The sequence below is a fragment of the Protomyctophum parallelum genome (genome assembly GCF_964188405.1).
Source record: "Protomyctophum parallelum genome assembly, chromosome: 11".
In the NCBI taxonomy this organism is placed as follows: domain Eukaryota; kingdom Metazoa; phylum Chordata; class Actinopteri; order Myctophiformes; family Myctophidae; genus Protomyctophum; species Protomyctophum parallelum.
The window spans coordinates 46452845-46466226 of record NC_139707.1 but is presented as its reverse complement, the minus strand read 5'-3'; the positions used below and the strand labels follow the sequence as shown (position 1 = coordinate 46466226).

At 46.5% G+C, this 13382-nt stretch overlaps 1 protein-coding gene across 1 annotated transcript in view; it reads left to right on the top strand.

The window, feature by feature from the left end:
• zmym2 (zinc finger, MYM-type 2) overlaps window positions 1-13382 on the top strand; it is a gene marked incomplete at both ends in the record, with an annotated part of 51705 nt that overhangs the window by 29007 nt on the left and 9316 nt on the right. The window contains 7 exons of the mRNA XM_083776835.1: window positions 815-956; window positions 1754-1875; window positions 4092-4527; window positions 6045-6197; window positions 7213-7325; window positions 7751-7967; window positions 10735-10886. Coding sequence (XP_083632961.1) covers window positions 815-956; window positions 1754-1875; window positions 4092-4527; window positions 6045-6197; window positions 7213-7325; window positions 7751-7967; window positions 10735-10886 — 1335 coding nt within the window. The remainder of the gene's footprint in view (window positions 1-814; window positions 957-1753; window positions 1876-4091; window positions 4528-6044; window positions 6198-7212; window positions 7326-7750; window positions 7968-10734; window positions 10887-13382) is intronic.

Here is a 13382-nt window from a genome sequence, read left to right as displayed (position 1 = left end):
CTTCCATGAACATGAATGGTCTCAGAAACGTCCTAAAAGCAAAGAGGTTAAAATGCCTCAAATCTGTGATTTATTCAGCTGGTCAACAATAGGTTTTAGAGAATGACAACGCCTAAAACATCGTTGCATTTTCAGTCTTGACATTTTTATTCAACATTTTATTCTTAATAAAAACTAGACTCAAATGTTAGTGGACAATAGATCCAATAGAAGTCATTTTACAATTAGTTGCATGCTGAAAATAGTCGATCTACAAGCTCACAACGCGTTGTGCTGCGAGGCGTTGTGAGCTTGTAGATCGGCTATTTTCAGCAAGTGAGAAGAAAAAAAACAGTCATTATGACGGCATCAAGGCCCGCCAAAACACATTTTGTTCGACTAAATCAACTGTAGATTTAGTCGACCTGTCCTAAATCTTCTGATATTTAGTCGACTAACACTAAAATGTGACTAAAACGAAATGAAATCCTGGTCTCTAAACTGGATCCCCCTGGCCAGTCGGGGCGCCTGATGGAGGGGAAAGGAACTGGTTGGAATAACGTGTTCCTTCCACGCGCTACGTCCAACCAGGGAAACTCCCCCCTGTCAGGTGTAAAGGAGCAACTTGGACACTCAGGCATGAAGGAAGCATGAGTTCAAGTCCGTTGCTCTCCCCTTGTCCCCCATATATGGGGACTAGGTTGGTGGAGGGTGTGTAGAGCCCAGGATCACATTAGATAATTGACACAGGGGTGAAAAATGGGTTACAAAATCGTGGGATAAAAAATATATTAGGAAAAAAAAACACTAAATGAAACCTAACTGGTGGTTGTAGGTGGTGAACCAGGGGACGGGGCCGAGCGCAGCAGGAGGCCCGCTGAAGGACGTGAAGAACAAAGCTGTTCTCTGCAAACCCCTCACGCTCACTAAGGCCACCTACTGCAAACCTCACATGCAGAGCAAGCTCCTACAGACAGGTAGAAGATTATTATTATTATTTTATTTATTACAAAGGCCACCTACTGTAAACCTCACATGCAGAGCAAGCTCCTACAGACAGGTAGAAGATTATTATTATTTCATGTTTCTTTTTTAAATATTTTATTTATTGTTATTAAGCATTTTGCAACTATTGTTACTAGTGGTAGTAGTAGGAAATGTTGTTATACAAGTTGTTTACACTGTGTGAGTGTGAGTGTGTGTGCGCGCTAGCTAGGCCACAAACTTTTAGTTTTTATCTTTTGCAGCCTAGGGCATGTGCATAAGTTGGTTGTGAGGGGCTTACAAATGGCCGGCCTTTCCAAAAGGAGAGCCAAGCAGTTAGCGAGGTACTGCTCAGTTTCAGCCATTATAGGAAACCGCTCAATTTGGAGGAGGTGTTGTTTCCTTTATCCATGATTTATGTCTGCTGCCCTGTGTCCGACATGTCAGCTGTACTGTATGTAACGATGCTTTGCCGTCAATGCACGTTGTAACTGGCTGCTCTCCCACTGTCAAACTGCACTGGCAGTGTTTACGTCCTTTGTACAAGGTATTCCTGTATGTGGACATAAATAAACATTTCGTGTGTGTGTGTGTGTGTGTGTGTGTGTGTGTGTGTGTGTGTGTGTGTGTGTGTGTGTGTGTGTGTGTGTGTGTGTGTGTGTGTGTGTGTGTGTGTGTGTGTGTGTGTGTGTGTGTGTGTGTGTGTGTGTGTGTGTGTGTGTGTGTGTGTGTGTGTGTGTGTGTGTGTGTGTGTGTGTGCGCCTGCGTGTGTGTGCGCGTGCGTTGTCAGATGTGGACGACGGTGTGAAGAGGGAGTACATTCCCGTGCCGATTCCTGTACCCGTTTTCATCCCAGTACCCATGAGCCTCTACTCCCAGGTCACGCCATCACTGTTCCCCATGCCTCTACCGGTAAGGAAACACAGCGTATGCCAGGGGTTCCCAAACCTTTTTGGCCCAGGTACCCCATCTCTTCCTCGCAACACCGATAAGCATATTTACAACCTTACATTTAGATGCCGTTGAAATGATTTTTATTAAAACCTTTCAATCAAAGTGACAACACATTTTCACAACATTTATTTAAGATGCTAACTTTTTGACAATGCAGAAACATAATTGCCTTCCTTGATGCATCAATTAAAGTGTCAAAATATATGTAATTGGCCGCCGACCCCCCATCTGAATATATGTTGTTCCAGGGACCCTCCCCCAGAAGCAAAGATTTGAGTTACAAACGTTCGCTCTGAAAGCATAACGCGGCACTTGGTGCCGTGCTATGAGATTGTAGATCTGCTATTTTAAAATACCTAAAATATAACATAATGTTTAAAACACCAAAACGGGTTCCCGCCCAGAATGGCATGTCTCTTAAAAGGACAGCAGGTTTTGCTCTCAAACCATAGCTGATAAAGGTACGACCAGGAACGCTCTCCTCCGCTCCTCTCATTACGGAGGAGGACTGCTCGCGGTGCTCGGCCTCACACCTGCATAATGTGGCCCCAAATTGAATCACGTTTCGCGCCGTTAGGTTTTTAATTTGCCGGGTTAAATTCTCAAGGAGACGAATTTTTTTTTTTTTGTAAATTACATTTACAAAATAAAAGGACAGAAATTTCCCAATAGACTGCACTCATCCAACAACCATTTCCAAAGCCTTGCTGACTCGAGCGTAATCAAATCAAAATATGTGACCTAAGCCAGTAGAAAACGGTGTCAAACCTTGACGACTAGGAAACGGCGTCTAACCTTAACTACTAGGGGGGGGGGGGGACAGTATAGTGTACAGTAGCAGTGTTGATTTTGTCGAGTAAAACTAAGACGAAAAATGTCCGTCGACTACCTTTTTTCACTGTTGACAATTTCGTCAACAAATAAAAACTAGACTAAAATGTTAGGAAGGGACTAGTGGACAAGAGATCCAGTACAAGCCGATCTACAAGCCCACAACGTGTCGCACTGCGACGCGTTGTGAGCTTGTAGATCGTCTGTTTTCAGCATGCAACTAATTGTAAAATGACTTATAGTGGATTGATTGATTGATTATTTATTTTCGTGTCATGCACACCTTGTGCCTCATGGGTTTATAAGACACCATTTCACATTTGCAATTACAGCATGTTTTACATTACATAATTTATGCATTTTACAGCATGTTTACATTACATAATTCATTATATTACACCTCAGATGTATACAGAGTACTCTGTCTCCTTTCCCAAGCTTGACAAATAAAATCTGCTACAACGAAAGTCCCTTTGGCAAAACATATCTCCATTTTTACATATAGTCATTTAAATCTAGGAAATCCCCACATATAGAAGACATCTTATTAACCAAAATATCCCTTAAGTCATCGTATTTAGCAGTAAAACAAAAAGTGAACTTCGTTTTCAATTTCATCTAGATCACAGAACAGACAATATCTCTCATCTTCAGGGGTGGCATTAAACCTGCCAGTCTCCAGTGCTAATGGTAATGTTCCTGACCTTATTTGAGCACAAAGAGATCGTTGCCTTTTGTTTCAATTATACTACAGTGTAGTGGATCTCTTGTTAGACTCTCTTAGTTTTAGTCATCATCGCTTCCTCAGTGGAAAAAAAGGTAGTCGTTAGTTAGTTAGTGTCGAAGTAGCCTCGGAAACCCGGACGTTTTTATTTCCAGGAAGAAAAAATAAGTCTGGGTCCGAGTCCACTTCAATTCGGCATAGAGTAGCGCAAACGTCGATCACTCTCTGCTGATTTCTGATCGTCTGCACCTTTGTTAAATTGACATACACACGCACACCCGTACACACACACACACACACACTCCTCTCTCTCTCTCTGTCGCTCTAATTAATTAGTCTCATGTCCAGCAGCTGCGCACAGTTTCTCCCGGCGGATCCTGCCGGGAGCTGCCCTATGCCATAGAAAGCATAGGTGAGTTCCAGGCTAGTGTCAAAGTGTCCTTGAGCAAGACTCTGAACTGAACCCCTAATTGCTCCTGATGTGCTGGTCGGTGCCTTGCATGGTTTCCGCCGCCATTGGTGTGTGGATGGTTGAATGTGTGAATGTAATGCACAATCTATGTAAAGCGCCTTGGATAGAGGCGCTATATAAATGCACCATTTACCCTTGACTGTCCAGGTGCCGGTGCCAGTGTTGCTGCCCACCACCCTGCAGACCATCGAGCAGATTGTCCAGTGCCTCAGAGATCTGAAGAACAAGGCGACGTCGTCCTCTGACCACGCCACGGTGGACCAGGTGACCACCGAGGAGCAGAAACCAGGTGCCACGGTGGACCAGGTGACCACCGAGGAGCAGAAACCAGGTGCCACGGTGGACCAGGTGACCGCCGAGGAGCAGAAACCAGGTGCCACGGTGGACCAGGTGACCGCCGAGGAACAGAAACCAGGTGCCACGGTGGACGAGGTGACCGCCGAGGAGCAGAAACCAGGCGCCACGGTGGACCAGGTGACCGCCGAGGAACAGAAACCAGGCGCCACGGTGGACCAGGTGACCACCGAGGAACAGAAACCAGGCGCCACGGTGGACCAGGTGACCACAGAGGAACAGAAACCAGGTACGCCGTGCAGCGCTGCTGCTGCCCACGATGTCTTACTTTCATTACTGTGGGGGAAAAATGCATTGAGCTTTAAAGATTCAATTGGATTTGGTGTTTTTAAGCATTATGTTAATACCGGTACTTTAGCTATTGCTATTTTTCAAAAATCGTGAAAATCTTTGAATATATATTCCTTCAGAGCAGAACGTTTTTGCTTCTTGCGGCCAATTACATATATATATATACGTTTGGCGGTTCCTTCACATGAAATAGTATGAGCACCACTGATACAGAAACGTAGGTTTTTCAGAAAACTGTCATGATTTACAAGATTTTTTTATTTAATTTTGACCTCTGGTCTTAACCCATTTTGTGCGGGAACCCCTTTTGGTGTTAGCTATTGAAAAATAGCAGATCTACAAACTTGTAGGTCTGGTATTGTTAAAAATCGAAGAACAACTGACATAGAAACGTAGCTTTTTCAGAAAACTGTCAGGATGTAGAAGACATTTATAGAATCTGATCTCAGGTCAAAATAGTCATTGTCTAACAATGCCTTCTACACCCTTCTCGGTATGCAGTAAGCCTGTTTTGGTTTTCTACAGTACGTTTTCGTACAGTACATTTTCAGATCAGGAGCATCATTTGGGATCCCAGGGGATACATTGCCAGTGTTCAGATTTAACCTCAAACTCAGTTATTTTATGAATTATTTGCACTTTCCAACCTGGCATCCCTATTTTGGGCATGTTATCTCTAGGCAAACATTTAAAAAAATGTTCTATTATTATTGACCTATTTCTTTTTTTTATTTTTATTGAGAAGTTGGTCAGATATAAAAGCTCACAATGTGACACTGTCGAAACCGCATTGTGAGCGTGGAGGAGGTTGAATATCTTCGATATGATTGTCTCCACCAGGCTGAAGGCATGGGGAGAGAGTATGTTTAGTTGTCTCCACCAGGCCGAAGGCATGGGGAGAGAGTATGTTTAGTTGTCTCCACCAGGCCGAAGGCATGGGGAGAGAGTATGTTTAGTTGTCTCCACCAGGCCGAAGGCACGGGGAGAGAGTATGTTTAGTTGTCTCCACCAGGCCGAAGGCATGGGGCGAGAGTATGTTTTGTTGTCTCCACCAGGCCGAAGGCACGGGGAGAGAGTATGTTTAGTTGTCTCCACCAGGCCGAAGGCACGGGGAGAGAGTATGTTTAGTTGTCTCCACCAGGCCGAAGGCATGGGGCGAGAGTATGTTTTGTTGTCTCCACCAGGCCGAAGGCACGGGGCGAGAGTATGTTTTGTTGTCTCCACCAGGCCGAAGGCACGGGGAGAGAGTATGTTTAGTTGTCTCCACCAGGCCGAAGGCATGGGGCGAGAGTATGTTTTGTTGTCTCCACCAGGCCGAAGGCACGGGGAGAGAGTATGTTTTATTGTCTCCACCAGGCCGAAGGCATGTGGAGAGAGTATGTTTTATTGTCTCCACCAGGCCGAATGTGGAGACATGTTTTTATTTGTCCTGAAATGACCCTCCTCTCGTTTCAGATGTGAAGCCTGTGAAGGTGAAGAGGGAGCGGGGGGGAGGAGATCGGGGGGAGGACAGCTGTTCCACTGGCAGCTGCAGCTCGGGGGAGGAGGAGGAGGAGGAGGACGACAAGTATGAGCCTGATCTGGACCTGGAGATTGACTTCCCTCAAGGTAAACACAGAGCCGTAGAAGTTATAGACTCAGACCACCCCCATCCGGCTAACCTCGCCTCACCAGGCTTTCCACCACCTCGGAGGAAAGCCTGGTCTCTGTTTCAAAAGTCTGTATGATCCTGTCGGGAGCGGATGATCTCGTTACGTCATGCTGTATTATTGTTTTGTAGTCGACAGGCAGGAACAACAGGCGGCAACTTCCTTTTCCCTCAAAACCGATTTTTCTCAATAAAAGCTCTCGTAGCCTGTAGCTTTTATTGAGAAAAATCGGTTTGAGGGAAAAGGAAGTTGCCGCCCAGTTGTTCCTGCCTGTCGCCTACAAAACAATACTACAACATGACGTAACGAGATCATCCGCACCCGACAGGATCATATACCCTAAATGAAATGGTGCCCAGGCTACCATCCGGCAACTCTACCCCTGAGCCACCGCCGCCCGCCCCTGTGTGTGTGTGAGTGGGCTGACCTTCCTATCTCTCTGTTTCAGCCCCTGTGTGAGTGTGAGTGGGCTGACCTTCCTATCTCTCTGTTTCAGCCCCTGTGTGAGTGTGAGAGGACTGACCTTCCATTCTCTCTGTTTCAGCCCCTGTGTGAGTGTGAGTGGGCTGACCTTCCATTCTCTCTGTTTCAGCCCCTGTGTGTGTGTGAGTGGGCTGACCTTCCATTCTCTCTGTTTCAGCCCCTGTGTGAGTGTGAGTGGGCTGACCTTCCTATCTCTGTTTCAGCCCCTGTGTGAGTGTGTGAGTGGGCTGACCTTCCTATCTCTCTGTTTCAGCCCCTGTGTGTGTGTGAGTGGGCTGACCTTCCTATCTCTCTGTTTCAGCCCCTGTGTGTGTGTGAGTGGGCTGACCTTCCTATCTCTGTTTCAGCCCCTGTGTGTGTGTGAGTGGGCTGACCTTCCATTATCTCTGTTTCAGCCCCTGTGTGAGTGTGTGTGGGCTGACCTTCCTATCTCTCTGTTTCAGCCCCTGTGTGTGTGTGAGTGGGCTGACCTTCCATTATCTCTGTTTCAGCCCCGGCCCCGGACTCCATCCTAGCGCTGGACGACGACATGGGCTTCAGTTTGCCCCCCGTGTTGGCCGAAGAGAAAGAGGAGCCAGTGTCACGACCCCAGCCTAGGAGGAAGGTAGGGTTATACACACACGCACGCATGTGCACACACGCACGCACGCACGCACACACACACACGCACACACACACACACACACGCACACACAATCTGTCTCTGAAGCGTCGCCACAATTATAATGACTAGCCCTTACCCGTTGTGAGATATTGCCCCCTGGGTGTGTTTTCGCATTTTTTATTCACTAATAAATTCATTATTAATTTATAAGTTGTTAAATTGGAAAAAGGGCTTCGTCAAGACCTCCATAGTATTATGGTCAATGCCTGTGTGAAAAGTGGGAGCGATTGGTGCCGGCGGTGAGGAGATAGGGCAGTTACAGTGACTCACAGACACACATTAATTCATTCAGACAGACATTGGCTTAATTATAGTATGATTTTCATGTGTGTGTGTGTGTGTGTGTGTCTCTCTCTCTCTCTCAGGGCCACAAGAGGCGAGCGGTCGAGGGAGAAACCGTCCAGTCGTCGTCTTCGTCGCCGCCCTCGTCCTGCTGTCCGTCTGACCGACGCTCGGAGGGCGAGCGACGCAGTTTGTCGCTGCAGGCTCGCTACGGCCTCAACGCCTGGAAGCGCTGGGCCATGTCTTCGCCAAACGTCGGCCAATCAGGCGACACCAAAGGGAAGGACGGCCCCAGTCCAGGTGAGGAAGCGACGCCCACACCGTTGAATTCACCCGCTTGGAATGTTATCGACCGATAATCGCCAGTAGGTTACTGATCACTGGAATGCAATGGAGCATGTCTCTATGTTGCATTCGACTGATACTGATAAGTAGGGATGCCCCTTTTTCCGCTTCCGATCCCGATACCTCCATTTCTGTGTTAACCGATACCGATACCAGTGTTGTGATCTCATGTTGTGTTTATAGCTATCTAGCTATATATCTGGTGTTGTGTTTATAGCAGACTCCTCACTCATATGTGCAGTTTGCAGTTTGGGGCAACTCCAAAGCAAACGCCACATGCCCCAGCATTGTATTTACCTGCCATAGTGTCAACCCCTTCCTCACCCCTGTGTGGGATCTGTGGTTAGACTGGCATATTCACCGATACCGATATGACACGATATGACAAATAAGGGCCGATCCGTTACTTTTCCCGATACCGATACAGTATCGGTACATCTCTACTGATCAGTAACCTACTGGTGCTTATCGCTTGATTTTCATACCAATCCACTAGTTGAATCACCCGTTTGTTCTGGGAATTATCTGTGGAGTGCTACAGGGATCAGACCTTGTTGTTTTCTTTTGGATGCTATTATCTCGTAGAAGACTAAAAGAAAAACTAAAGATTTATGATATTCATTCACATTTCAACATGTCTATTTTAGAAAGCAAATTTAGCACATGAACGATTCAAAATGCACACTAGAGAGATTTAACGGGTGAAATTTATGTCATAAAATACTTGGCTTTTAACGCCCCCGAACGCCAGGGGTTATTTAATCCATTAAATCAGAGCGCCCGGCGATTTATAGCAGCGGAGCACATTTAGCGACGCACCAGGCGCTATCCCGGATGTAGCTGAAGTAGCTAGATGTAGCCAAAACACTCCCGAGGCGATCGACAACAACGGGAGGTATGGTTAATTCTAACGTGACTATCGACGGGACCGCGGTGGGCCGTCTAACACATGATCTTTGCTTAGAATTGGACGGATTGATTTAGATCAAGAGTTATTCACGTTTTAAGAGTTTCGGTCTCATCCGCTAAAATGGAGGACATTTTGGATGACGTCCTAAGCGGAAATGAACAGTCAAATGTTGCGCAACAGACGCTCCCGGCCTGTGGAGCGATGCGATCGGTTTTGATATCAATAAATCTCCGGCCTGAGCGCTGCAGGGCGTTACTAATTGATTGAACGGAGAACTCCGTCCTTGCCGCTCGGGGTGTTAAAATAGACCACATTTACCAATTATTTCGAAATAATTATTCACAGTTTTAGAAAAACCTTCGCACACCTCGAGTGAAGGCTTAGGAGCAGCTGCGTGGGCAGGTGCACATCAATAACCTAATAAAATAATACTGTCGATTTCCACAAGAGAACAATTTATTACAGGAGGAAACGTTTGGGTCACTCATGACGACCTTCCAGCATAATAATCAGGTATTATACAGTGTGCGGGCGTATTATTTAATTTGAGAAAGGGAATATTTACAGAAATCGAAAATCCAGTAAAGGCAAATTTCTTGTACAGGCAAATGTAATAAATTTGCATGTACAAGAAATTTGCCTTTTACAGGATACATTTAATCGTATCCACGCTATATGGTGGTTTATACAGTTTATGAACCGTAAGGATCGTAAAACACCTTCATCTATAAATGCACCACGGCTGTGTACGTCTGTCTGTTTGTCCGTAATGCTGTAATGCACGTAACTCCAAAACCGTTCGCCCCACCGACTTCAAACTGAGTGCAGTGCCCGGTGTCGAGTCGGTCGGACCCACGGTTTAACCCCCCCCCCTCGATCCAACCCTTGATGCTGAGTAGTGCCAAGCAGGGAGGCATTGGGTCCCATTTTTTACAGTCTTTGGTATGACCCGGCCGGGGATCGAACCCCCGACCTCCTACTTTCAGACACTCTTAACTGAAGAAATGCACTCCTCAATGTCAAACATCAGTTTTTAATGACAAAGATGTAGAAGACCTGCGGTAAATACAAACAAACAATAAAGTAGGCTGATTCTCTCATATAAATGGATAAGTATACTGTATCCCTTACAAAGGAGTGTAAACTAAATAAAGTAACAAAAACGACAACAACGTTTCATAAAAGCACAAAGGAAGTGAATAACTGACTCTTAGCTCAGCCAAACCATAACCTAAAGAAATACTGCCCCCTAGTGGACGGTGGAACACCCTTCACTAACCACAAGGCCACTGTCTGGCTTCAGATTTTCCGGGGGCCAGTTTCGAATTGCAGCCGTCCGTAGGTGCCCTTTGAGAGTGGTTTTGAAGGAGTCATGGGATTCACATGTCTTAATGGCTGTTGGTAGGGCGTTCCACATTTTGGTGGCATAGGAGCGAAAATAATTTAGTCCCTTGTTTGTGCCGAATCTGGGTTGTACATGGTTTGTTGCACTCCCTCTGGTGTTGTGGGTGTGGACTTCGTTGACATTAAGGAAGTATCTAGACGGGTACATGGGTATCTTGGTGGTGTTGGTGTATCGAATATTGTGCAAGATGCTGTACTCTGTCGTCAACCCGAGAAGCCGGTCATAATGTAGTGATGGCTATGTTGCGTTATGTGTGTATGTGTTCTGCGATGCGCTCTAACAGTTGTGTGTGTGTGTGTGTGTGTGTGTGTGTGTGTGTGTGTGTGTGTGTGTGTGTGTGTGTGTGTGTGTGTGTGTGTGTGTGTGTGTGTGTGTGTGTGTGTGTGTGTGTGTGTGTGTTTTCACAGCCGCTGCGGTGCGCTCCAACAGCAACATGCTGTCTCTGAGCCCGGCCGAGCTGAGCGCGGCTCTGACCCGCTTCATCAAGGAGGCGTGTCGGCCCAGCGGCGATCACTACGCCCCGGACAGCACCCTGTACCTCTGTCTGGGCATCCAGCAGGTCAGTACCACTGTACACACTGTACTGTACCACTGTGACAGCACCCTGTACCTCTGTCTGGGCATACAGCAGGTCAGTAACACTGTACACACTGTACTGTACCACTGTGACAGCACCCTGTACCTCTGTCTGGGCATACAGCAGGTCAGTACCAGTGTGTGTGTGTGCGTGTGCGTGTGTTCAGCGGTGGCCGAACGGTTTGCGGAGCGGTCTTGATATTGGAAGGTCGCTAGTTCGTATCCCCGGACCGGCACGTTAAAATTACCACCGCTGAAGTGCCCTTGGACAATGAATGAATGAATGAATGAATTTTATTTATATAGCACCTTTCCAAACATAAAGTTACAAAGTGCTTTACAGGTTAAAAAAACAACAATCAAAAACAACATCAAGAACATCAGAAATAACAAAGCATAGAATCATAACAACAAACATCAAGGAACACTAAAAAAATATATATACATACAAGAGACACATATGCCTACATACATATACACACAAGTAAAACTGAAATTAAGAAAAGCATTTGACATACAGGTGTGTTTTTAAAAGATTTTTAAAAGCGGGCACAGTCTCTGCTTGCCTGAGAGCCAAGGGGTAGGGCATTCCAGAGCGATGGTGCGCGTGGCCGCAAAAGCCCGGCCGCCACGGGTGACAAGGTGAGTTCTGGGTGGGACAAGAGGGGCACAATCAGCAGATCTGAGTCTGCTCACCGGCCTGTGGGGTGTGTTAGCATGTCTGTGATGTAGCTGGGGGCTACTCCATGTAGGGCTTTGAAAGTGATTAGTAGGATTTTGAAGTCGATTCTGAAACTTACAGGGAGCCAGCGTAGGGTAGCCAGGATTGGGGTGACATATGCTCACGTTTTCGTGTGTTTGTAAGTAAACGTACAGCAGAGTTCTGCACCATCTGGAGGCGTGCCATATTCTTTTTGCTCATACCGGAATAAACAAGAGTTGCAATAATCTAATCGTGAGGATATGAAGGAGTGTATGACGGTTTCTAGGTCTGCATGTGACAAAAATGATTTAATTTTAGTAATGTTCCTAATCTGGTAGTAGCAGGACTGTAACAACTTTGGGTGACTTGGGTGTTGAAGGAGATGTCGGGGTCAAAGAAAACGCCCAGGTTGCGGGCTGAGTGTGTAATATTTGTGGATAGAGTTCAGAGTGGAATGGGAGGGTGGACGTGGAATGGGAGGGTGGACAAGGCATTGAACCCCCTACCATGAAATGTTCTATGAGCAGGGCCTGGCTGTAAACAAGTTCTTGAGCTTAGTCCAGTTACCCTGGGTATAGTACCTTTCCTTTCCTTTTTTGCGCAATTTAAGGCATTTAGCAGACGCTCTTAATCCAGAGTGATTTACAGTAAGCAAGAACAACACATAGAAAATAATCATCAAGAATCATAAGAAAGGGGGCACGGTGGCACAGTCGTTAGCCATCACCCCGGCTGCTAGAAGGTCCTGGGTTCGATTCCCGCTGGGGACGCTGTGGGCCCTCCGCGTCATCAGTGTCCATACCCGAGGCGGGGTTGGCGAAAGGGCCTTTCTGTGTGGAGTTTGCATGTTCTCCCCGTGTCCCCTATAAAGTAGGTACGCTCACAAAAACATGCAGTAATCCTGGTCTCTAAACTACCTCCCCCTGGCCAGCCGGGGTGCTTGATGGAGGGGAAAGGAACTGGTCGGAATACAGTGTTCCCTCCAAGCGCTACGTCCAACCAGGGAAACTCTCCCCTGTCAGGTGAAAAGAAGCAGCTTGGACTCCTCGTGCATAGACAGAAGCGTGGGTGCGTGCGTGCGTGCGTGCGTGCGTGCGTGCGTGCGTGCGTGCGAGGGGTTTTCCCTCTGTATCTTAGTGGTATATTAAAGCCTAGACTTATGTTACCAGGCGTGATAAGCTGGGGTTTAACTTTTTACCAAGCTGTTCTTAGGGGCGGGTGTGCATTTGTCAGTGTGTGTGCACTGCACAAAAAATGCACCCCTTTTTGCTCAACTCAATAAACATTGGGACAAAATCGACCCTAAATCTGATTATTTTTGTTTTGGGGGTGGCAGAGTGGCATTAAAAGGTCTAAAGAAAACAACATAAGTGGGAGTTTGAAGAATGTTAAAATGTGTTTGAGATGTTCCGACAATGACACAGGATAGAGCTGTCAGAGTTCTAGGTGGGTTAGGTGTCTGTGACGGGACCCAGGCGGACAGCACAGGACAGGACCTGCAGACAGACTGGCTGCTGTCCTCAGTTGGTGCTCTTAACCCATTTAGGCCTGACGTCGAAATTTAAAATGTATTTATTTTCTGAAAAACCTCATGTTTCTATATCAGTGGTTCTCAATATTTCATGTCAAGGAACCCAAAAGTTATATGCAATATGTCGCCGACCCCCATCTGAAAATATGTTGTTCCAGGAACCCTCCAGAAGCAAACTCTGAAAGAATATATATTCAAAGATTTGAGGCACAAGTTCATAGCGCGGCACTTGGTGCCGTGCTATG